The sequence below is a fragment of the Hyaena hyaena genome, unplaced genomic scaffold (assembly GCF_003009895.1).
Source record: "Hyaena hyaena isolate Hyena2069 unplaced genomic scaffold, ASM300989v1 scaffold_398, whole genome shotgun sequence".
Taxonomy (NCBI): domain Eukaryota; kingdom Metazoa; phylum Chordata; class Mammalia; order Carnivora; family Hyaenidae; genus Hyaena; species Hyaena hyaena.
The window spans coordinates 636930-663390 of NW_024081032.1; the positions used below are offsets into that span (position 1 = coordinate 636930).

Genomic DNA, 26461 nt, shown 5'->3' on the forward strand with positions numbered 1-26461 from the left:
GAAAGGGTTGGAGAAGAAGATGGTGGACATGTTGGTTGTAGTCATTGCACAGGCCCCTAAGGCATATTTTTGTTGTAGGTATTAGAGGGTGAAAGAAAATGTAAGGGAAGACCATCATTTGATTTTTATTGGAATTTTAGAAACAGTGGTGCAGTGGTAGAGAGGAGGCTACACACAATGGGCCGAGTCCCATGGAAGCCTCCATGAGGCCACTGCAGTCATTCCGGAAAGAAATTGTCAGGCCAGAATTTAAACAGCAATGTTGGGAATGGGATGGACTTTGAAAAGGCCATGAACCGGGAATTTAACTGGATGTGGGGCCATAAGAGGAGAGAGGACTCAGAAATGAGGAGCAGTGTTGAGGGGTGAGGAGAGGAGTGGTAGGGAATGAGTATATTTCAGACATTTTGAGTGTGGAAACATCAGTAGGCAATTAGGAACGAGTAACCGCATTTAAGTCAGATTGGAGCCAATGGTGTATATTTGGGAGACGCTGGCATATAGTAGTGATTTAAATAATAGATGTGTAGGATGCCTCTCCCTCTACCCCAGTGAGTAAAGTAAGGATGGTCATGGAAGCAAGGTGACCTCTTCCTCCCTTTGTCCTCTGCCCCGTACATCTGCCTGCACACTCATGTCACACTTGTTGCCATTACTTTTGTCTCCCCAAAAGTCTGAACTCTTTATTCTCATATGAAAAACTATCTTGATTTGGCCCCCATCTTCCTTTCCAGCTCAATCTCCCATTTCTCCTCTGGACTTGTGCTTTATCTTATGAACTAGTTTAAATTTCTACCGGATGGATAACCCTTGGGTTTTCCACTTGGTAGCTTTTTTTAGTCCTAGAAGCCTTCTTTTGCCCTTTCAGCTGAAAAGAAGGCACACACTCAGTTGGCCCAGAGGACCTCTGTGAAACATCCCCTGGTCACCTCACTATTTAGGGTCTTCTCCATCCCTACAGTCTTGTGACAGTTGATTTGGCTCCTGGTCTATAGTTGACATATCATATCATCCTCATAGGTTGTGAGGTTTCTGAAAGCAAGAATTCTTTACACATTCCATAGTGCTTCCAAGTTCATGGTAACTGCTAGGTAAATTGACCAGATGAGTGGACTGAGAAATACTGGGGTCTGTTCAAGTTGCATAGGTTTCCTGGTGTTCAGGGTCCATTTTGTAAGTATTTATCTAAAAAATTAATTCATAGAGCCAGATCCTTTCCTGAAGCCCCACAGTTCCTGTCTACCTACAACAAAAATGTGCCTTCATGAGCCAGTTTCCATTATTCTTAGCAGACAGTCCCTTTGAATTGGGCCCATTGATTCAATTTAAGAAGACAATGTAGACAAATGGGGAAATTCAGCGTTCTGCCTTACTTATGAGTTGAGCATCTATGAAGACAGAATTAGGAAAACACATCCTTCCCTGAGAGTTCCCCCTCCTCTACCCCATTAGATGTCTGTTTTCTCTTGGCCTCATTTGACTCCATCTGCTTTTTGCTTCTTTCTTCTTCTTCTTCTAATCCACAATGTGGCACGCAATGGACAAGGGCTGGGAAAAGAGATTTTAGAGGATCTACAGCCTCCTCTATGAGGAGGGAATGAGGGAAAGTCTAAGGCAAGCAGTCAGATCTCCCCAACAACATGCCTAAATCACGACCCCCTAAATACATAACCGGACTCCCATATGTATGCAGACGTTCTCTCCTCTCATCGCTGCAAGTGTAGCTTCATAAATAAATGAGCCACCTTAAGTGCAGAAAGGAAGTTGGGAAAGGACAACGTAGATTTTCATGTCTAGAAAGTTACCTTGTAATTAGATAAGTTTTGCTTGGACACTGCTCTGGTTTTAGGACCAGTGTGAGACAGTTAAACATTTAGCTTCCACATGCAGTCTGAGACTTTTAAGAATGAAACTGTAAAGAGAAGAAACTCTTTAAGTTTACAAAGGCTTTGCTAAATTAATATACACTGGCACCTAGTCATTTCAAAGGTGCAATAGATTAGTAAAGGTAAGCCAAGTGTTCCCAGATTCTAGGGTTTTTTTCATAACATTCGTACTCAGTTACAAGTTTTGGGAGACAGAGGCTGATAGAGTCAGGCACAAAGTAAGTGTATGGCCGTATGCTGTGTGTGTGCTGACTGATTGATTATAGAACCCTGAATTACGGCTTCCATGAGTAAAATAGAGTAGGGTCATCTGTTTGAAATGATAAAGGAAAAGGTGAGGCTGGATCTTTTATGCGGAATAATGCCCTGTGACCAGTTCATGCTGTTGTGTTCCCAATGGGCTTAGGTGATGGCCCGATTGGACAAAAGGCAGGGACACAAACTAAGGGTTTTTAAAGTCACCTCCACAGATTTTGTATACAGCTCTTTGGTGGACAGTTATGTGATTGATCATCATGGGATCTGTGAATAATCCAGCCTAAAGTTTAGCACTTCTCCCCCAGGAAGTAACAAGTAGAGCAAAGGATTCAGGATTTAAGGTAAATGTACCCTGACAGATCTGAGTAAAAGAAACCCGTAACTGGGTACAAGGCAGCAGACCTGATGGATCCCTCAGTAATTCAGACGTAGTTTCTTTCACATTGAAATAATTAATTGTTAGACCCGCTTGGCCACTTAAAAACATCCATTTTGAGTTGAATTTTTCCCATTCGAAATGCAGAACCCTTTAATCAAGCAATACTTTACTCTGTAAAGTAATGCCATTTGTTACTTGAATCTTAATAAGTTCTATTAAATAGGTGACAAAGCCTTTTTTATTGGCATTCAGAGACTTCTGGTATCACAGGATAAAAAACAACTCAATTCAATACATGTGTCAGACTTACTTAGGAAATAAAATTATGTATTCCAGCAGTGATTCAACAACAAGGTGTGTGATATTGTCTGGATGTCGAGAACCACTTCAAGAAGTTGCTAATGCTTTTTCGGTGGCCATGAGGAAGAGTCTGAATAGAACTCTGACCCTAAGAACACAAGCCATTCCCAACTTCCAATCAGGTTGTGTTCCAAAAATGTTTGATTGGAAATGGCTTGTTTGGCACTTGAACTCTGTTTTTCCAGAGAGATGGTGACACAAACAGAAGCTTTGAGTCAGTGGCTTTAGATAAAGGAGGCACCCTAGTGATAGAGAAAGGAACCTAGAGTCCTTCGCCCTGCAGACAGGGGACACGAATTCTGGACATATCCTGAGGCGTCAGGACAGGCCGCTCACGGGGAAAGTGTGCAGTTCCTTGAGAAGACATAAATGAGGTTCGCTCGAGCTCTGCCACCTTCCAGCTGTTCACCTTTGGGCAAATTACTTCATGTAAAACAGGAAAAATTATACCCACTTACACTGCGGAATTGATGTCATTTAAGATGTTTCATCCGACGTGTCCAAGTTCTCTGTCCTTCTAAACTTGTTCCCCATTTTCTTGCCTCAGTCCTCTCATACGTCCTATGGTATTGAATCTCTGAAATCTCTCCAGAATGTTTCCATTAACCTCTACCCTCACTGCAGCACCCTTCACCCAGCCACACCATCACTCTGACCATTGGACACTTAATGGACCACACTCCCTCCTGTCTACCCATTCTCCGTAGGGTTATCCCTGAGCCCATTATTCTTCTCTCCCCTAATCCATTCTTGACAGGCAAGAGCTCTTGAGAGCTTTTAAAAATACAAATCTGATCCCCTGGCTCCTGCTTAACACCATTCAAGAGCTTATCATTGCCGATTGGGTAAAAATCAGACTCCTTAACATCAACTGTAAAGCCTTGCATTATATGACCCCTACCCATTTAGGTCTTTTCAATGCACTACACTGCTCCCTCCTCCATGCCCAGCCACGAAACAGGTGGTCCCCTTGCCTTGGAACCCTTTTCCTTCATTGTACATAGGTGTACTATCCCCTTTCACCTGCAGAATGGCACTAATGGTTCGGTTTCATTACCCGCTACTCTCTCTCTAGGGTGTAGGGCAGTTTTGACCCCATAGTTAGGATTTCAGTAGCAGCCCTCAAGACAGCCTTCCTCAAAATACTTTATTGCGAGTACTAGTAGTTGCCTGGTTCCCCTGCAGGCTAGCAGGCTCACGCCGTGTGGAATGTGGTGGCGAAGAGTGCAGATTCTGGTTTGTCTTGGTTAGATGTGGGGCTCTGCCCCCATCTTTGCTAGTGAAGTTGTTTATCGTTTTATGCCTCAGTTTCCTCTTCTATAAAATAAAATAATACTGCCTGCCTCAAAGAGTTATTGTAAGCTTTAAATGGGCTAATGTATGCATATATGCTTGTAAATACATATGTAAAAGGTTTAAGTGCATTAACTGGTCCATAGAAAATAAGTCTTTAATAAACTGAGATGCACGCATCACAGGTACTTACCAAATGCAGTCATGTTGCAATTTTGTTTTGCTTTTTAAAAAGGCTAAGGTGGGGGCACCTGGGTGGCTTAGTCGGTTAAGCGTCCGACTTTCGCTTAGGTCATGATCTCGCGGTTCGTGGGTTCGAGACCCGCGTCGGGCTCTGTGCTGACTGCAAGCTCAGAGCCTGGAGCCTGTCTTCAGATTCTGTGTCTCCCTCTCTCTCTGACCCTCCCTTGCTCACGCTGTCTCTCTCTCTCTCTCCTAGAAATAAATAAAACATTAAAAGAAAAAAAAGGCTAAGGCAGTCCTCCAGGGACTCCACTTTCTCTTTTTCTTTGTTTTCCATCAGCTTGATAAAATTACTGAATCAAAAGTAAAAAGAAATGTTAATACTCCGTTTGCTTCCCCATTTGCCCTTTTTTCCCCAGTCTGTGTAGCCTTTGTGCTCTTTTATCCCCAGCGTGTGTAGCCTTCGGGTGTGACGTAGAGATGTAAAGTGGAAAAGTGGACACAGAAAATATTACGATCCTAAAACTTGTCATCCTGTCAACCGCTGGCCTTCCTGGGGACCTGTGGCCACAGTTCTTTAGTTCTTGTCTATTTCAGAGCCCTCCCTAGAGAGGCCGGTGGCATGAAGTCCAGCGTGAAGAGGCCTGACCTCATGCTCATTCAACACAGACCGGGCTGTTGAATGCAAGCCCATGAAAGCATTGCTTCCGACTCCAGTCTGCACTCTCCTCCAAAATTATTGTTTTGAAGGAGTCACCGAATGCATTTCAAAGGCAGAGCTGCACATCAGTGCAGCATGGGTGATGTGACATTTTTTAAAGGTCTTTAGAGAAGATGACAAAACAGGGCGCTTCCCACTCTCACGGGCGCTAAGTTTTGGTGCAAACATTGTGGGAAACCAGTAAACAGTGCACCGAGCCACCGAATTTGGTGAGGGTGTACTTATTACCAGGTACTCACCAGGTTTTAGAAGTTATTGTCATTATGATTTTCGGATGAGTCACTGGGCGTCTTGCCCCCGGGAGGCACTTCATTATGATTCAGAGCAAAGTACGGAAAGGGCTCCGCTGGCTTCCGGGAGTTAGTGGTGTCGGGGGTGGGGGTTGCCACGGCTCTGCTTTGGCATGAGGCTTAATTGACACCTTTGATGTAGCCTAAGACAGAACCCGCACCTCCCACTGCTGCTTGGAAGACGTCAGCCTTACGCAGAAAAGGCATCTGCTGATGAATCCTGCATCTCATTCAGCCTGCTCTGGGAGCAGCCTTTAGCCATCCTTAACTAATCCAACTGCTTCCCAGTTCCGCGGGTGCTGGGCTTAGTGCTGAGAAGCGATTTCGCCTCTTGATTTTGCCAGGTTAAACACTAAGACTGTGTCCATGTTAGAACTCATAGAAGGTAAGTTAAATGCATTCTTGCTCTCCTTCCTGGAAAATGTTTGTGTGCACCCTCAAGAATGTGTGTGTATCTCACTGCAAATTCTACTTCATTGACTGTGGATGTAAAACGTGTGAAAATGTTGTCCTGTTTATGGGTAAGATAGTGGCAACCTTCGGTATCTTTAAAAAGTCGTGTTTCTAAAGCGTGTTATCAGTTCCTAGAGGTGATGTTACTCAGAGAAGAGAATGGCTTACTTGAGTTCTGTGTCTTTGATTGCCTTTAGTGATAATGTGGTATAAGTGTTCGGAGTCCGGCAGAATTCCCGTGATTTAAACCTGTCAAAAAGCAACTTTTATTTTCAGCAGCAATAGAGACAAACTGTGAGGAGTTCCTGAGTGTCTGTGCCAATTAGTTTGTCCTGTGAAGAAAGATCCTTCAGAGTCAGGCCAGAGGGATGTGCAGGGCACAAGTGGATGCAGGAACTTCTAGAAGCGAGTTCTTAACTGTAAAAAGATAGTGATCTCTTTTAACAAGGCACTGGGAATATCACTTGTGAGCTGTGCTGACATTCACCCCTACTGGGCGGTGCTCGGAAGCTAACGTACAGAATTAAGGATGAATCCCACCGCAAGTGTCTCAAGACCTTAAGCACATGTCTAAAATCTGTCAGCACAGTTAAAGGCACCATTTAATAAGTTCATCAGGAAAGTTCACCAAAGTACATTTTTAAAGATTTTTATGTAGCCTGATGCTATATTAAACCCAGGATTAGCAAAACTGTGAATTTCTGAAGAGGGTTACTCACTGATGCTGCTTTTCAGGGCTACAGATAAAAAGGTGTCTGGAATTTTAGCAAATATCCCTTTATAATTATTTGCTTCTATGAGAAGATGGTTTGTCATGAAAATTTTTTAATAAGCGATTTTTTTTTTTTTCTCTCTGTGATACTTTGATTCTAGTTAATGGAACCCCTGGTAGTCAGCTGTCTACTCCGCGCTCGGGCAAGTCGCCAAGCCCATCACCCACCAGCCCGGGAAGCCTGCGGAAGCAGAGGGTAAGGAAATAAGGGTTGCTTTATGGTACCGAATGGTGGTCCAGAGCAGATTAGGGTCCCTGGCACGGGGGAATACATCCATAGGACACGTGTTTTTGTGAATGAAACCCCACATTGAGTACCTTCTCCTGTTCATCACTACTTGCTTTTTCCCTCTTCTTCTTCTCCTTTTTTTTTTTTTTTTTTTTTTGGCTTCTTTTGTAATACTGGAGAAGTTGACTGAGCCTGGAGACCAAAGTCAAAAAAAAGTTACCGGATTTACAAATGCTTCTTCATGTTCAGGAAGGGGGAAGAACTAGTATTCTTACCCCTCACAACCTGTCCTGTCTGTCTTTTCCAGTAACACCAGGGCAGGGGATAAAAGGGGTGGGGAAGGGAAGAAAGGAAGGTGCAGTGGAGGGAAGGGAAAGCCTTTTACTATCCTGATTTCACAAGCGAGGTGGAGAGGAATGTGTGCTCTTAGGACGTTTTATAGTGGCTTCTTGGACTCAAAGTCTGGGTTCTTAGTTTGGTTTCTTTTATTATGTGCTTTTAAATGAAATTTCTGAGTTCCATAAATTTTAACTGCATCCAGCATGGGAGCTTTTCTCTTCAAGCCTCCTGCAAGGGTGTGTCCACGTGCCGCTGTCTAAAAGCGGTAGTGGGGGCGGGGGAGGCTTCGTCACTCCCCGGTCCCTTTGGCACCTGGCCCACCACGTGTCAGTGTGTGCTCTCTCCATGGCTCTTCTGGCATCAGGTGTAGCTCGTTTGGGTTACTTGCTGAAGCCTGGGCTTTGGCACCAGCTCCTCTACTAAATGGCTGTGTTGCCTTCGAGAAGTCTGTTACCCTCTCCGAGTCTCAGTTGGAAAAACAAAACAAAACAAGAAAGAGGCTCTTTCCAGATAGAAAACCCAATAACTCTCTGCCATCTGAGTGTTTTCATTATGGGTTTCTTCTTGGCCACAGTCTAATTGGGCATTTTAAAGTACGGGAATCATTAGAGAAGTACTAAAAGAAGAAGTGACCAAATTCATTTAATTCCCTAAGCGTCTGTCCTTGAATGGAATAAGGGGTAGTGGGGCGATTCTTTTCTGGTGCATGCTACCCAGCAAGGCCCCCTTCCGTAAGGGCAGCTCAGACAGTGCTCTTTCATAGGACATTCTCTCTTTTGAAGTGCATACTTGGGAGAGTACACATGGCATAGTAATCCTTCTTCATCCTTTGAACAAATTAAAGTCAGATTCAGGATTTAGCTCATGCTGAGTTGTTGAGATTAAATTATAGGGACTGAGAATCCCTGCCACAGGTTTGAGCTTCTCTCCCTGCTTGCTTATTGTGGAGAACTCCGTTGCGGGGATATAAAGTGCTTTTTGCCCTACTGTCCCTTTGTTAGTAGAATGAGGCTAGAATCCGCTTCCTCAGCCCTCTGTATTCTCCGCATCATTATGACTTTGTCCAAATGAGGCAGAAGATGTCCATCCAGTGTCCAGCAGCTGTGTGGCCAATGGCTTCTATAATTAACATTGCCAGCACTTTGGGAAATTATTATAAGGGGTGATTCTCTTATAGATTCTTCACTGTGTCATTTAAACTACCAATGCAGACATCTACTTGAGAGGGAAAAATAATCCCATTTGCTTCAGGGAGACAGAGGGTTTATCGTCATCTGAAAACATTTATTAAACACATGTTGTAAGCAGAGCACTGGATAATCCAGAGATGGTTCAGTTTCTAGGCTTTTAAATTCAGGCCATAAATGAACACCCTTCATATGTACCATGTCAGTGCATGGAGGCATTCCCAGCTGCTTCAGCGAGAAGCTTTCATCTCGGTGTGGAGGCAACTGCATCAAATAACCCTTCCCAGTTAAAATGGGCCTAGAATATCCCTAAAAACTGATCCTGTTTCAAATTTGGTTAATGTTCTTCTCAAATGGTTGGCTATACTCCTATGCAGGAAATACTGAAATAAGTGAAAGATGGCAAGTGCTAAAAGAAGGTACTTCAAAGAATAAATTAACTCTTTTTATTGCAAATTGGAAAACAGTAGCTACTTCTATTTTTCCTTCTGTGTTGCCTAGCAACATGGCCAGGAAAATGTGTCGGCTGTGCCCCCCAACAAACATATACACATACACACACACACACACACACACACACACACACTCACACTCACACACTCGCACTCACACTGCCTACCTCGATTTAAAAAACCAGGAACATGGTTTTTTTTAATTTTTAAAGGAGTATTGAGACATTTGACAATTAAGAAAAATCTATTTTATTTGTTAATTATGATGATCTAATCAGCATTTCTCCTTCCTTTACAAATATATTTTTATGTTCCATCTTTTGGTAGTTTACAATAGGCATATACAGTAAGAGTCTGCATCCCAGATATTTTCTTCATAAAAGCATTGGTGGCAATGTACCAAAAATCCTCCCTGTTTTTCCAAAACACTGTTAGTTAAATTGCTGTCTAAAAGTGGTTAACTGGTCACAGAAGCACATCTAAGAGGATCTTTTCCATCCATGAACTTTTCCCAGTTTTGTTTCTCAATACATCAGGAAGAAATGTGTTGTGTTGTGTAGGTTGAATGAAGCTCCCCATTATACTCCCACATGGCTGACTTGTGTAGATTATCTGATCAGTCAGATGATGTGAGGAGTGGGTGGTACAAAATAGAAAAAGAAGCCAGGATTCTAGACAGTCTGCAGATCTGAGCTGGTTGCCTGGCTACCAACTGAGAGATCTCCTAGCAGGAAGGGGTGGAGGGAGGAAGAACAGAAGTGATTGGTGAGTGGTCGGAGACCGGAAGAGCATTGGGAAGGGAACGGAGGTCAAGCTTGCATTTTTTTCTGTCTTCCAAGAAGAAGATTTTTGAAAAGACAATTTTTATGGGGTTTATGCGATTTACAAATGCAACGCTTGGGTTGCTGCTCTGGGACCAGAATTTGCTGATTGCCATCTGGGGTTCCTAACAAATTATTTTGTGAGGTAAGCACGTTCCTCTTCGACCCAGAATGGGAAGGAAATGTTCAAGGAAGAGTGGCCCAGACACATAGTAGAGGAGTTGGCATTGACGGACCCCAGGGGCCATATATAAAACTCAGCTGGGCACAGAGGGCAAAAGCTCAGAAGCAGATTAAGCCAATAAGGCAAATAAGCACCATTTCTCGTCTGTTTAAATGGCTTCTCAGTTACTATCCTTCCTCTTATCCAAATTTGGTGAGTCTAAAAGGTGTGATGACGTTAGAAACCAAGGACGCTCATTCAGTATTGCTCCATTCCTAAGAGCCACAGGGCACCCAAGAAAGCCAAGTAAACAAATCTATACTGCCCTTCATCTTACAGGACCTGTATCGCCCCCTCTCTTCGGATGATTTGGATTCAGTAGGAGACTCAGTGTAAAAGAGACAATGGAGCAATGTATATGGTTTGTGATTGGGTGAAGGTGTTTCACATTTCCTAAGAAAAAGTCTAACAGCAAAATACACAAAAGGGTTTTGCATACCTTGAAATTATGAACCCAAGTGCTATGAAAGTAAATATACAGGCATTCTGTATTCATGATCTTAATCCTTGAAGAAGATTTATATATCTGAGGTTTTTGTGCAAGGCATGGCTTTGGATGAATTTTCTACATGACCCGATATTGAGTATAAGAACAAGCTAACGCTAAGCAATATGGGGTCATAATTTCTACGTATAGGGTTTTTATTTAATCATAAGTAGACCTATAGATACAATTTCCCTGTGCTTTTGGTCAAGCAAACTAAAATGGCACTAGCAGGCATATGTTTTCTTATATTCTTTTTAAAATTTCGATTGCTGATTTTTTAAAGATGCTTCTACTACAAAGTAATAAAAATACTCAAGTAGATTTTTTTCATCCTGCGCAGTAGACGAAACTACTTATTTTGTGGGTTAATATGTCTGAGGAAAAACACTCTTACCAAGGACACACCTCATGGAGACCCCAACAATAAGCTCTAGAAACGTTCCTAGTTTTTGTTGTCAAGTAAATTTTTTTAAACTTCTCTTTCATTGGAAACAGCATAAATATAGCTTGAACGACATATCAACACGAAGAACTTGTTGGATGTCACTGCTATAAGTGACATAATTCCTCCCTACAACCGTATATATAATTTTTCAAATGTGAAAAAGCTGAAGCCAGAAAGCTTCCTTCCTTTCTTTCTTTCTTTCTTTCTTTTTTTTTTTTTAACACACAGACCTAAAAAAATGGGTCTGGATTTTTTTTTCTAAGAAGAATCTATTGAAATGCAAAATTCTATAATTTTTCAAATGTGAAAAGGCTGAAGCTAGAAAACTTTTTTTAAACACACAGACCTAAAAAAATTGGGTTTGGATTTTTTTTCTAAGAAGAATCTATATGAAAAGGAAAATTCTCTTAAATGGTGCTGTGTAAATCAGGCCCGCCAAAATCCAAATGTCCGTTCAGATAAATCCTGGATCTCCCTGATGTTTTGGAAATTTTCGTATGCAAAACTCCTTTTGTATTAAACCAAGTAAGTCTGTGATTATAACCCACTGTTTAACATTAACCTACTAATTCTGCCCTTCTGGTCGTCTGTTTTAAAAATCATAGTCAGCTTTGCTTAAACCTTAAAATAATGATTTTAAAATCTGAATGTTAAAAATCAATTTAATGTGTATGGTCTATTGTATGTAAGCCATACCCTAGTGATCATTTAGTTTTACTAGTTCAAACACTAACAATTTAAGACTTGTGAAGCATGGTTTTGATATTGTACAGGCTTGACATATCTCAGTAGGTGATAAATTAAAAATGTATGATGCCATTTGGCGGCCTTTCCTTGCATTTTTTTTTTCAAATTTTACTTGAAAACTGAGTTTAAAAACAGAATGTTTGATTCAAGATGGAGAGAAATTCAGTTGTCATATACTGTTTTAAATGTTATCAATTTATCTCCTTGATAAATTGCTCAACTATCAAATTTTACCATCTGGTTTATAGTTACATATGTTACCATCTCACTTTCCAAGTGAATAAAATATTTCAACCAAAAGAAGGCAAAAAGGAGTCCAGGCAATCTAACAGCATCTGAAAATGTAGCCTTATAATAATTAGTGCCTCATTATCCTGTCTGTTAGAGAGAAAGACACTTCTCTGGCAGGTTATTCGAACCGCAAACTGAATCATTCCATCTTGAAAGAACAGTTCATAATAATACCTGTTCCAGACTTCAGGTTTTAAAACTGTTTCCAATAGAAATGAACAGAGACTCCTGCTGAGATCAAAAGGCTGCTTTGTTTTAGCTGAAACAGTAAACATCTGTGAAGTTGCCTATGCTGGTGTCTGTTCTAGTTACGTCTTTGTAAAATGCATTACTTAATACAGTTGAGTCCATAAAAGATTAGTATGTATTTGACTGAACTGTCAAAAATGCAAAGAAAGCAGTGGAACAGTTAACTTAAATCTGGCGGGGTCAGATGGTCCAGAACAAAAATAAATTCCAAAAATTTCAACTTCCCTGCACTGTCAATCTTAGGGACAAGTGCTGCTTAGAAAGGTCCAATAAATGCTATTTGTTCTGGATAAGTGGCAGATATTGCCAATTGATACGAAGCCCATGGCTTTGTTTAGACATGGCTAAAAGAAACTATACTTGTACTAATTGCCGATAGATATCATGGCCAGCTTTCCATTCAGGCAGTTCCAAAGGAAATGCTGTTCCACAGCATTTAATCTTTTGAACATATGACTTTTATTAAAGGACTGTTCAGAGGCAATATATATCATTTACTTTTTGAAACTAAAGTCCCTCAGAGATTGAAACAACACACCATTTATAGACTTTGAGATCTCTTTCTATGCAGAGCGTAATTCCATTATACTAAAGGAGAAATTTTTTTAAAAATTCTTAGCGACAAACCAGAAGTTTTCAGTTCACTAGTGGAATCAAACTGATGATTTATAGGCAGTTAAGATTTACTTACACACAGAATTCTTTTTAAAAAATTAAGCACTGAACTTTAAAATTATTCTACTGAGCAGGAGAGAGCTCCAGCAAAAGCCATGCATTTTCATCCTTATGGTAAACCTTAAATGTGCTATGAAGACATTGTGCTGTAGTTAAAAGTTTGATACTTCTTCATTTGCACACACTTGTTTTTCTTAGACATCATAGAAAAAAGATAGGATAAGTATTTCCCTGCTTTCAGCATTTTAGAAATGCAAAACAATAATAGATCAAGTGTGAAGTTCAGTGTGAACTCAGAAGACTGGTTATGAAAACCATGTGGTGGTTTATTTCTTCTTTGTCTTGCTTTAATCAGTCAAATGGGGGGAGAGAGGGGGCATCCACAATGTTTCTATACTGTCATAGCCTTTTAAGATGTGTCAGGTCCACTCATCTGTACACATCCCCGTCTTCTTACATTGGCTTATCTAAGTATCAAAAAAATCAAGTAATATCTCCTAGAAACATTTGAACCAACATTTATGTACTATATGTATTCCCTACATTAAGCAGCAGGGCTATTAGGTTGCATCCACTACAAATCTATACCTGATTGGGCTTTTTTTTTTCCTTTCTCCATTTAAAAGCAAGGAAGTCTAAATGCTAAATTTCTTGATGAAAATAATATTCTTGAAAAATAATCCCATGTATTTGAGCTATTAGACTACTAAATTTTTCCTGTGTGGCCATATATCTATACAGGTGTGTGGGTGTCTATGTAAATTTTCAGGGCTCTGTGTGTATATGGGTGTGCTTATATAAGTGTTTGTGTATGTTTATAGGCCATAAATAGTAAACTATGGTGTTTGTGACACAGCCTTATAAGTTACTGGCTCTGGGGATTTTGCAAAACCTAAATGTCATAAATTGTTATATGTGACATATTAGCGGGGGCATTTTTAAGTTCAAAAGCAGTATGCTAAACTAGCAAGGCAAAATGGTTCCTAATAGATACGGTGATTTTTTTTAGCAAATAAACAAAAATTGGAATCCAGATACACAATGTGCAATTCAAACGAATCCAATATTGTGTTAATTATTAAATATAAGCACACATTAATGTTTATATCTTGATATTCAATTATTAAAATGAGTGAACACTATCACTGATGTTTTCTCTAATGTGTATGTATTGATGATATACATTGATTGTCGATCAATATTCACTAAGAATGAAACATTGATTTATAGAGTTGTGAGCGGTTGAGTGTTAATATTGAAACATAAACATAAAATAATCCAAACTGTGTTTGATTTGAAGGAAGTTGGTAACAAAGCCAGATAACCTGTAAGGCAATTTTGTGTGTTCTTTCAAAACACTGTTCTAAACTCTTCATATATTTTCAGTAGTAACCTTCTTATACTTGCTATGTGTGTGTATATATCTGTATAAATATATACACACTTGAAAATGTTAATCAAATGGATTTACTATATATGCCTACATTTGCCCATTTATACATATTTGCATTAGTTTTGCTAGCATCTCTAATTGTGCATGTGAGTGAGAACTGTACTTGTCAGAGATAGTCCACAAGAGTGTGGTGTAAAAATTAGAGATATATTGAATTCAATATACCAGTTGCCTGATGCAGTTTGTTATAGTGTCAGCTGAAAAATATTTGTAATTTTGCGCCTGTAACGCATGTGGAAAAGATGGGAAATCTGAGGCCCTAGCTGTAATTTTCAAGAGTGCATGATATATAGTGTCTTTAAAATGTGGTTCATTTTAGTAAGGATGATGGATAAATTCCAAGAGAATATCAATGGTGCATGTAATACATGGGTATTTGTATTATATATGGCCACAAAAGGGTTTTGAAGCTAAGATAGTAGGCATCTGAAAGGTCACAGGCAAAGAACTATGAAAGCTAATTTTCCTGTGATGCATGTTTTTTTTTTTACTTTACATTCATCAACAAGCAAGGAATTGACTTATTTGTCCTAAGGACTTTTTACTTCAAAATACACTATGAATGTTGTAAAATTGGATGAAATTTTTACAAAGAGGTTGACATACTTTCTGCATATGGCTTGAGTGGCTTGGATGTATATTCTCTTAAAAAGAGCATGTGGTGTTAAAATGTTTTAAAAGTCCATCAGTTGAGGCCATCAGCAGAGTTTTATAGCGCTGAATGATGAGATGTTTCATTGAACTACCCAGTTTCGAAAAGTTCCATCACCTTGTGTTGTGGTTTCATTGTAAAATGTTATAGCTTGTATTTCACATTGGACCATGTTATTCCCCTCAAAGTTAACTTTGTGACACTTACCACCTTAGAATAACTATGTAATAAACAGGAAAAACCACCTATGTTGTTCAGTGAGTTTCTTTCAGAATACTTATAAGTAGACATTGAAATGGAAATGACTTTGAGGGGTAATCTTTACTTCCTAATTATGTTTATGGCATTCTTGTGATGTAATTAGCATCAGCAAAGTGATACTTGAGATACTGCAGAATGGCATTCCATGACATCTAAAGTATAAGATATTGGCAATAGCAAATAGCAAAATGAGACGACTATCTTACGAAGAATTCAGTTTCAGCTGGTTGTATTAAAATCAGTAATATACTTTTCTCTCAGGGTTGTCTTAAGGGTGAATTTGTCAGACCAGTGGCCAACTGATTGAAAAAGAATTGGCATGCAGTTTTTTAGACATACTAGCTGTCTCTTGGGTTTCAGGGCATTTCCCCCGTGGTCACCACATTGTAGGGTGGGGGAAATGATCATGTGGATATATGTACATGGGTGTGTATACAAGTTATTTTAACATCACTGAGTAAATGAATATATCAAATAAGAAAATATATAATAAATAGTGATGATAATAAAATGCTTGATTACCCAACTTCAGTCTAGAACAAAACTCCATACTTTATTTAGTGCATGGTTTGGTGTAAGGGAGAATAGAAAATTCTACTGGCTTAGTCAGAAAAATATTTTACATTCACATTATTATGGAAATCCAAAATTCTAGTTTTAAATCTAATATTTTTAGTAGGTTCTTTTTAGCTTTTAAATTATAGTTTGCTTTAGTTGGTTCTCTTTATTTGTTCCATGATAACCTGAATGTAAGCAGTTCCCAAAGCAATAATGGTACAACTGGAAGAAACATTTACACATTTATAAGTTCCAAATTGTATTTATACTTTCTTAACATAGTATAGCAGGTGCCTGGAAGAATAGTGAGCTCCCTTCATCACAGACTAGGAATCTCATTTGGGAAGTAAATCATGGAGGGAATTATTTTATCAAGAGGTGATAAACTAGATGACTTTCTGGTCCCCTTCTGAACTATGATTTCGTGAAGAATAACTCGTCAAAGGAGACAATGTGACCCCCGACCTCCGCCCCCGACACGACAGTCTCTTCAAGACAAATGGTTCAGATTTTGAATTTGTAGATCTTGGCCTGAGTATAGTGACTGTACTCTAGAGGCAAGAGGGCCATTTGATCAAACAAAATCGCAGCTCAATGCATTTATTTTCGAAATCTTGGCTCATGTGGGTGGCTTCACTCTCATAGATTTAATGCCAGTATTCCCATGTTCATTTTGAGTAAACCAATTTCACGAATTCTTCCGTCTTTTAAAAACTTTGACCAAATCTTTATGATGACATTTTACATTTTTCAATGTTGATTCTTGTTACGCACATGATTACTTGTGTCATAAACTGTATTGAGGGGAACATGCTATGAAGAATGCAAACAGAGGAATTTGAAAAAAGAGGAATTCCCCTCTGTCTTGTTTCACATAATAACACCTTATTGGTTATGATAGATTGATGTCACCAACTTGTTGTTCTATATGCACTTAGAGAGCAAATGAATGTATGATGTGTCTGTACTCACACAGAATCCTCAGGTTTTAAGCTTTCTACACTGGGTCTGATTTAATTTTTTTTATTAAAGGAGGTCATCTTTAGAGATTCCATAGACCTCAAGATCATCAAGACAGTAGTTTGAGTTTGGTAAATATTTATTGGTTGTGTTTGTTTCCTTTATAAAGTTGATCCGCTTGATTTTTAAATTCTTTTTCTTACAGTTTTTCAAATCAATATTAACAAAGTAATAATTGTATGCCAAGACAGAATGTGAAGTGGAAGTAATACAGTTATCCAATCAAAGCTAAAATTGTGTGGTGAGATTTTTCTACCTTGAGTAGATCAGTTGGATCAATTGGAAATTTTTGAAAACTTTATTCAGTGTAGACCTCAGGTGAGTGACACCATTAATACAAATGGCAGGGGTAACTAGTACCATTATATTTAAAATGAAATGTTTTTAACTACGTAGTCATCAGATACATCTTGGTAAAATGTGGTTAGAGCTGTTATGTCAGCTTTCTCACTTACTTCAAAAAGTGTGATATGTTCTCCATCTGTTATATGATCCCAAGCTGAAAAGCTCCACTTCGGATGTGTTCTTACTTAAGGCAGTACTTTTATGAAGGTGTGCATGAAAGCATCTGGGTGCCAGCAACCTGCCCACCTGGTTCCCATTAAATCAGCTTGAAGGTGATAACATTTCAAATGTCACAATGTCTCTTAGAGCAGCTAATTGCATTAAATTCTGAAATAACTGTATGTTCTGTACTATACACCCAGATGCCTTAGAACTAGCAAACTGAAGCAAAGAAAAAGTCTTATTATGTATACTATAAAAAGGTTTATCTGTTCAGAAAAGCCAAATAAGTAAACTGATTTCACTTGTAAGCCTGCAAAAATATAAGTGGGCTTTCAGCTTCTATTGGTCACAGATAAAGGCTGATTAATCTCATTGGGTTATTTCTAAAGAGCAAAAATTTACACATTCTCCCTTAAGTAATTTTCAAAATTCTCCAATCAGACTTATGGGTGGTAATCAAAATGTTCCAGCACTGTCTAAATTAGTATATTTAGGATTAGTAACTAGCATACACAAAGAGTCATGTTTATTATTGAATCACTCCAACCAGGAGAGAAGACAAAAACATTAGGTGACAAAATCAGAATCCAAAAAATAACAGTCTGCAAGCATATCAGTGTAATAAATATGACACTTAACATAATAAATAGGAAGTCTTACACTTGATCCAAAACACCACCCTGCCAAATACAGACTGGGGAGATCTAACATATCTGTGAACTCAGTGTTAGGCTAAAAAGTTACGGTGCTATCAACAAGCCAGTGTGATCTTAAAGTGCATTAATATTCTGTTCACAAGGAAGAAAGCTCTATCCTCTGATCTATGCTGCTCAGGTACACCTAGAATATTACATTTGTTTGAGCAGTAGCATTATTAACAAGAGATATTGAGAATCAGAGTGCACCCATAAGAGTATAAAGGGGTTATGGAACCTTGTCACCTGATGAACAATAAAAAAAATAATAAAAAAACAAAAAAACCTAGAAATATCCAAATTGAAGGGGTTTAGTAACTATTCCCAAATTCTTGAAGCACTGTCGATAAGTGGATTAGACCTGTACTGGATAGCTCCAGAGGTGAGATCTAAGACCAATGAGTGGAAAACATAGAAGAACATCAATTTCAACATAAAGAAGAACTTTCTTTGCCTCATGTGAACAATTAAGGGACTACCTCAAGAAGTAATGTGTTCACTTGCAGAGTGTTTGGACAGAGGCTATTTGACCACATGGCTGGGATTTTTATAGTGAGAATTTGGTCTTTGAATGGAAGTAGGATGGAATAGGTAATATTTAAGGCCTACTCCAATCCCTGAAGTTCTTTGAATCCATGAATAATCATTCTCTTGGAAAAGTATGTAATGTTAACTGCCTTCTTTGGGAAAAAGAAGTGATTACCCCATTAAAAATCTACTACTCTGAATCTTTTACTCTGTTTGAGCATAATAAATTAAATAAGAACTTTCCACTTGGAGTTCTACTGGTAATTAAATCATTTTTTTCTCTTAAAATCGTTACCCTCAACTTGAAGTTTGAAATTACCTTGGGTACATTTTCAAACCTGAAGTTGAAAATAAGCAATCTAAATGTAAACTTGTGTTAACTCTACTTTTTTTTTTTTTTTTTTTTTTAAACCAGAGCCTAAAAACCTTGAGGGTTTTTGGTCCATAAGGCAGAGAAAACACAGCTGGCATTGTGGCAAGCGCTCAGGGCAGCAGACATTTGGCGACACTGTAAAAACTGTAACTAGTTCGTTGATGCGGCACTTCAGTGAATCATATCCAGCTAGTTTATAACACATTACAAGTTAAATGATGTTTTCGTATACTTTGGGTCAGAGTTCTTTTTTTTTAATGTTTATTATTTTTGAGAAAGAAAGAGAGAGACAGAGCATGAGCAGGGGAGGGGCAGAGAGAGAGAGAGACAGAATCCAAAGCAGGTTCCAGGCTCTGAGCTGTCGGCCCAGATCCTGACATCCTGACGTGGGGCTGGAACTCGGGGACCTCGAAATCATGGCCTGAGCTGAAGTCGGACGCTTAACCGACTGAGCCACCAGGTGCCCCTGGGTCAGAGCTCTGTTTTGAGTAGCTGATATTCTTATTAAAAGAACAAGCTTTTGGAACTGAGTGCATAAATGTGGACATCTTTGCTAGGAAACACTCTACCCCAGTCTATTAATTCGAGTGCTTGATGAAAGAATGTGGCTTTGTATTCTAAAAATTAAAACACCATATGACAAGACGGCACCTGCCACCCCAAACCGCAATGTGTCTACATTATTAAACACCACTTGTGATGCTGCTGGAAGAAATTCAAGGATCACAAAGCCCAGAAGAGAAGGTCTACATTTTAGACGTCTGCTTACTGCTTTTCTGCTTGGAACAACATTATGTCTACAGCAAAAGCAATGACACAGGGGATAAAAGATCTCACTTTCTGGAAAACACACCCCTTCCTCTCAAATGTGGTAATGTTAATGTTTATTTTCTCCAGACACCAGCATCACAAATCTGCCTTGTTTAAGCCTTGTATTCCAATATTACAAATACAAGGTTTTTTACAAACAGACATCGGTAAAAGTCAGGAGAGCATGACTTAGAAGCTCACACATTTACAGTACCTTCGACAGAGTTATGACTATATAGTTAGTATCATCCCAAGAGAGATCTGTTTCAAGGTCACAAACTGATCCCTCTTTCTAGCCTGATAGAGGATAAATGTGTGCTGCTTGTCACAAAGGGAGGTTGGGTGAAACGGAAAAGACCCCGCTCAAGTCACCAGACTGGTTGATGGGGGAATTCTTATGATATAGGAAAATAAATGACACATCACACAAACTATGTGGCATTCAGGGTTATTGTAGAGTCCCCAGAAAACTTCTAGGATGCCCTCTGTATAAGCAGATGCATCCTTTCCGTGAATTTAACTTTTACCCCAAGATCAGCTGCCAGCTTTGATGAACTTGTCCAATGGAGCACATTTATCTTAGCCACACCTGAGAGAACAGGCACTGGACTCAAATGGCCCTGCGGTGATTTAAGTAACATCTTCCCAGTGATGTCAGTCTTTCTGGTGAAAACTACCATCTTTGCTTTTATGCAATGATACTGTTGGGGGTAAAGGACTTACATAAAGCTTTCTCTTCCCTCCTACTTTGTGTACCGTTAAGGCTGGATGGAATGGGGAGGAGGTTGAAGGGAAACAGGTAAGCAGAGGAAAAATAGGTCAGCTTTGCTTCTCGCCACCTCTTCATTATTAATTCAACTACAGATGCTCTTTCCCTTCTCTCTGCTCCACAGACAGCCGGCACCATGAGCCAATGCCGCCCCCTCACCGCCTCCTGCTCCCATCAGGCCAACCAAGTGGATAAACCCAGGGAAACAGAAGGAAGATCTTTTAGGACAAGCTGTGTTCACTGTTTAGAAATAGCATTGAAATGTGCAGATTGTTTGCTCAAGGAATAGATGCAGAGATGCAAAGGTTCATTGTTAAAGTATTGCCCCGTAGCTAATCATAGTACTAAATATTTGGTATTGTTTCATCCTCTGAGCTTTGTCATAGAGCTGTTACCCTGTCTGCTCTCATTGGTCTTGAGCCAAAATACACCAAAAATACAAGGGAATCACCAGGCTTAGGCTTTTAGTCTTGTCTTTGCCTCAGACTTATTTTGTAGCAGTTAACATATTGATAACCAGCTTAGTGCTTGTGTCTTTCTTGCAAAGTGGAATTAACAAACCCACTCTATAACCTTTCTCCAACGATGTGGTAAGCCTCAATATTTTTTTAAGAATATTCCATAAAATAAACTGAAGAGAATTTTTTTTCCTATGGTAAGAATAGAAAACAACATTGGATGAGATCAGAGTGGAGCCATATTTCAGGCCTGTTTGCAGATAGACTGTGGAAAAGTGAGGTGAGATGCTTAAACCCTGACAAACCTGAACAGTAAGCTATGGGATGCTGATTTTGAGAAAAAGGAATAAAAAGTCAAGGAACATCCAAATATAGAGAGATTATCTTGACACAGTTAAACCATCCATTATTGGTTAATAGGGCGGGAAAGAGAAGTAATTCAATGGAATAGTCTAAGAACCTCCCTTTTCGAGTGTTCAGAGCAAATCCTCCCTGGTGATGGGTGCAATTATCTCCCGAGATTCTGGGCTGGGCAGAGCAGCTGGAGACTGACACTGACACAGTGATTTTATTCTCTGTTTCTGTTCCCTTCTGCAGAGCTCTCAACATGGAGGCTCCTCTACTTCGCTTGCATCCACCAAAGTCTGCAGCTCAATGGACGAGAATGATGGACCCGGAGAAGGTGGTGAGCTTGGGAACTTGGTGTCTGAGGAGAAGGCTTGCCTTGTACAGGGGGGCAGAGGATGGGCTGGCCAAATTTACTTTAGAAAACTGTAACTTCACGAGCATTACGAAATAGAAGCTTAATTCAGCTCCTGGGGGTCAGAGCAAGGGGATAGGATTGCATATGGTTTCCCCTAGGGATCATATCTACTCTCTGGGAACAGGAAAAGGGAATTAGCCCATTTGGATATTTCACGTCCTCTGAGGGTATAAGTATTCTAAGAAGGCCAGCTCTTGCCTACTTTGAAAATAGAAGGAAGTAATGGCTGCCTTTGTTTTCCTGAATTCTGTTCACTTTCAGTATATTAAAGTATACTTACTCTCTCCATTGCCCGTTAGAGCCCCACAGATGTACTTAAGTGAACTCAATATGTGAAAATATGGCCTTACAAAAAGAATTACTTGACAGCAATTGCAAGAATATTCTTTGTACCTTAAGCTAGTTCATTTTAGAATTTCTCTGTGATGTGGTCAAATGACCTGGATTTCAGAATTGACTGTTTTCACGGACTTGCTGGATTGTTTTGGATAAGCCTCTTCAGCTTTCTGCGCCTTAGTTCCCCTTCTATCAAATTGTATAGTATTATAATATATACTTCTTTCCTCCCTGGGTGTCATTATCAGGCTCAAATCAATTATGAGACAGTGTTTAGAAAATTTTAAAACTGATGTGATCAAGCCACTGTTAAAGAACCAGTATCCCTTATTTGTTGGAAATGATATTATTTAATTTTCCAGAAGAAGTACCTTTGGTGGGGGTGGGGGGAAGCACTTCGATTATGTCAGATGAGATAAGTGATTTCCACATGAATTGTTTCCTGATTACCGTGAAGTACCAGAGTTGTTTTCTTTTGTTTGGGTTTTGTTTTTGTTTTTGTTTTTTTGCATTTCCGGAACTATGAAATTCAGCCATCTAGAAGTCCCTTTTGTTCCACTGTGTTGTATTTACCTAATGAAATGAAATGGTCCTTGGCTAAGACTTTGACAAAGCCTTCTTAGCCAAGAAGATACATTTTTATCAATAGGAGAAAAAAAAATCCCAAACCATGTGCTCCAGATGGGTGCCTCAGTGATGCATCCACTGCAAGGAGGGATGAAGTACCTCCTTCCGTTTCCCATCTGGAGTCAGACTTGCCTCTGACAGCCAAGGAAGGTTATTTTTATTATCCATGTAGTAAAAAGCCTTAAGACCGTGTCATCTGAGAGATGTTTTATAAATTCGGGTTCTTTGCAGTGGGTTTGAAACTTCTCCAGCCATCTCCTCTGATTCCCATGGAGTCGACAAGAATCCCCAGGCTAAGTCTTTCAGAGGCAAAATAACTGGCTTCTTTGGGTGTGAGATGGTGGGGATTAGGGAGGGGGTATTAATTGGCTTCACCTCTCACTGTATTCTAGAAACCTCTGTGATAGCTTCTAGTGGGCAAAGACTAAAATGTATCTGTATAAAGAGGCAAAGAGGCTGCACAAATAAATGCCAAGGGTAAAAATAGCAGCAGCAAATGTCCTACTTTGTACAACCCTTTCCAGAAATTCCATCCACCCTAGAATCCAGAGTGGTGCAGATTGAGCATGATCCCAGAACCAGAATAAGGGTCCTAAAGCAGATGTGTGATGATTGCGAGTTTCCATTTGTTGGTCCCCAGTGATGCAGACTAATAGAGAATACAAAAATCACCAAGAAAGCCTAGGCACTGCCTAAGGTTTTACTTTTATTTCGAGAAGAAATGTTTAGTCTCCGTTTATGATTAAAGGTCAGAATAGGAGCACATTTAGAAAGCACACTAGGCTTCCATCACATTTTGTATTCAGTTTGCCTGAGGGAGGGCTAGGATTTATAACTTTAAAGCATGTAAATTTTAGAGCCCAGCAATAAAAGGCTTTTTACACCCCTAAGATGTTAAAGGTTATCCAGTATATTTATGTGACCTAAGTGTGGCTTATTTAGTTTTATGGCCTTAGATATTTAAAGCATTATTAGGCATTTGTAAAATATTTCAAAATGCATTTTAAGGGGGAAAATGTGTTGTGTTAGTGGCACTAACATAATTGAAACTACAAAACTGTTCTGTTCACAGACATAATAAATATTGCAATTTTAACTCAACATCTGCTATGCAGGTTACTGGTGAGAACATTTGTCTAAAATCTGCTCATTGATACTGGAGAGGGGTGGCGCCCAGGGCTTAGTTCCTAAGAAATTTTACGGAGATCTCCACTTCAGGATGTAGTAAAGCTAAGTGTCCAAACAGCAGGCGCGCTTCATGCTTGTACCATGTCAAGCAGTCCGGCGTCCCCTGTAAGCTCCATTTTCCTCCTAAGCCTTCCCCAGGAATGCCATTTCGTGGGTATTCTGCAAACACTATTGATCACATTGGCACGAAACTGGAATAGCCAAACTTCCTTCTCTGAATCCCCGCTGCCCCTCTTCCATCGGTGGGAGCGGACCCCATACGTTTTACGTTTCCTTTTAGTTTATCATTTGTCTTAGTAAAAAACTGTTGAGTATACAATGTCAGCAGCAGGGGCTTGCCTCCCTCTACAGAAAGTGACATATTGATTCTGAATCCGTTCCAGTCTATCCGATGATACTTCTAAATGTTTCTCTGGTGCAACATCTGCGTTCCCTTTTCTACCGATAAAAATGTACTAATGTTTCTTTCAGAAGTGTTGGAGGAAGGCTTCCAGATTCCAGCCACAATAACAGAACGGTATAAAGTCGGAAGAACAATAGGGGATGGAAATTTTGCTGTTGTCAAGGAATGTGTAGAAAGGTGAGAAGGATCTCATTTGCATCGGACTTTGAAGGAGACATTTGGCATTATGTTTTCCAAGGTTGTGACTTTATTTTAGTCTGTGGCACATATGGAACAGCTTAATGTCTCAACTCCAGATGTAAAAAAAAATTTTTTTTAAGAAAGAAAAGTCCGTCTAACAACAGATTTGAAAAATGTAGTGATTCCTGGGACAATCTATAAATTAAGGACTTTGATTTTTCCTTTTTAATGTACTCAGCAAGCCTTTGCCATATCTTTCAGGTGAGTCCTTTTATTTTGTTAAAAAAAAAAAAAAAAAAACCACATTGAGCAGTTTTCTCTACTGTTTGGAGACATTTTGTACAGGCCAGAACGTTCTTGTATACAGTGAATTCTAACATGATAAATCATCAGATTAAATGTAATAGCCTTGCTTCAAAATGCATTAGATACTGATGCCAGCAAAAATAGTGTTTAGTACATTAAAATGTCTTAAAATGAAAGAGCGTGGTACTCTTGTGGGCCACAGGCGAGGGGTTTGGAGTAAAGGGTTTATGCCTGAGACCTTGATATCTAATCAAGGACAGTGGCTGGTGGCTACTAGATGAAGGGACAACTCAAACTCCAAGCCTGGTGCTCGAATTGGAATTCCTTTCCTGAGCAGATTCTCCCTTTACAGGGACATGGTCAGCCTACAGCATCTTCTCAGAGCTGGTGAGCAGAGTGTTGAAAAGTCAGGGGGCAGCTGCCTCATTCCTTGATGGGCTATACACCGCTGGCTTCCTGGGGCCGGCCTGCGGTGTGTAGACTTCCCTGCCACTTTTCTCGGCCCCCAATGAGGCTGGGCGCCTGCGGCTCACCACCGTATGAGCTAATTCTCCTTCACTCTGCACTACCACTCAGACAGGATGCCTCGGACTAGAAGCTCTAGCCTGGCAAGATCCCGAGCTTGTTCTTCTCCAGGGGCTCTGATTTAGGAGCGCAGTTTCATGCTACTTTAGAGCTGGCGGTCTGCACAGGGCCGCAGACACCACAGGGGTCCTTAGTTTGGCCAGTGTCCCCCGATTTGCTCCCCCGCCTTTGCAAAGGAGCCTTTGATTCCTTTGCTACTGTTAGGAAGATGCTTCCCTGACTAAGGTAACAGAGGCCTCGTGAAGATACCCTTGTGCGCTAAATCTCAAACTTTGCTCCACCCCGGCGTACCAGCTGGGCTAGGATATTCCCACCGGTGCCAGCAAGCCACCGTAACAGCCACCCTGTGAGAGAGGGGCATGAGGAATCGGTAGTATGGAAAACCCCGTAGTAGTTACTGTTAGGTCATCTTTTCACCTCTCTTCCCCTCATCACCCCACTGCCACCACAGAGTTTGACCGTTGATTGCCTCACCCCCACGTACAGAAAATTCTCCATGACTTTCCTAGGCTTCACACCTCCAAAAACAGGAACAGCCACAGTTCACTGAGCATACACTATATACAAAGCCTTTATGATATTTCATGTAATTGGCATGATAATACCATAATATCAGTATTCTCTCCATTGATAGCATACAAAGGAACACCTTGAGAAGTGAAATGCCCAAGGTCGCTCAGGTCCGAGCCCAGCTCCAGAACACACACTTCTGACCACTCCACCACCTCCAGCAAAGAGTCTGTCAGGAGAATGCAGCTTACCTGATCTAATGTCACACATGACCTGTGTCTACATGTGTCCCTGTAGAAAGAAGTCAGACAATCAGGAAAGCCATTCTTAAGCCAATGGATGGAAGTGTGTGTGTATGTGTGTGTGTTTATATACGTTTGTATTTCATTTATACCTTTACTGACAGTACATTAAACTCTTTTTAACTTTTTTCCCACCGTAGCCAAAATTCCCATTTTTAGCAGATTGCTCTTCCTACGAGGGGCATCTGGTTATCTGCCCAAGTTTGTCATCTGTTGAGTCTGGGGTGGCAGCCATGTGCTGCTTCTCCTAGCTGGCACAGGGAGCTTGATGGTGCCTTAGTCCAACACTTACTGGTCTTCCCACAATAGAAAGTGCTCATGGTTCCATCCGGAATTTCTTTCTTTCTTTCTTTCTTTCTTTCTTTCTTTCTTTCTTTCTTTCTTTCTTTCTTTCTTTCTTTCTTTCTTTCCTTCTTTCCTTCTTTCCTTCTTTCCTT

The 26461-nt window shown here is 40.0% G+C and overlaps 1 protein-coding gene across 5 annotated transcripts in view; it reads left to right on the forward strand.

Moving 5' to 3' along the window:
- Nucleotides 1-26461, forward strand: part of DCLK1 (doublecortin like kinase 1) — a 349290-nt gene that overhangs the window by 261842 nt on the left and 60987 nt on the right. For 2 of the 5 annotated variants that reach the window (XM_039251868.1, XM_039251869.1), the window contains exons 1-4: nucleotides 5618-5755; nucleotides 6697-6791; nucleotides 21422-21506; nucleotides 24210-24318. In XM_039251868.1, the coding sequence (XP_039107799.1) occupies nucleotides 5737-5755; nucleotides 6697-6791; nucleotides 21422-21506; nucleotides 24210-24318 (308 nt within the window). In that variant the 5' untranslated portion in view covers nucleotides 5618-5736. Of the gene's footprint in view, nucleotides 1-5617; nucleotides 5756-6696; nucleotides 6792-10125; nucleotides 10617-21421; nucleotides 21510-24209; nucleotides 24319-26461 lie in introns of those variants that run through there. The other 3 variants (XM_039251867.1, XM_039251872.1, XM_039251870.1) reach the window with 3 other exon arrangements.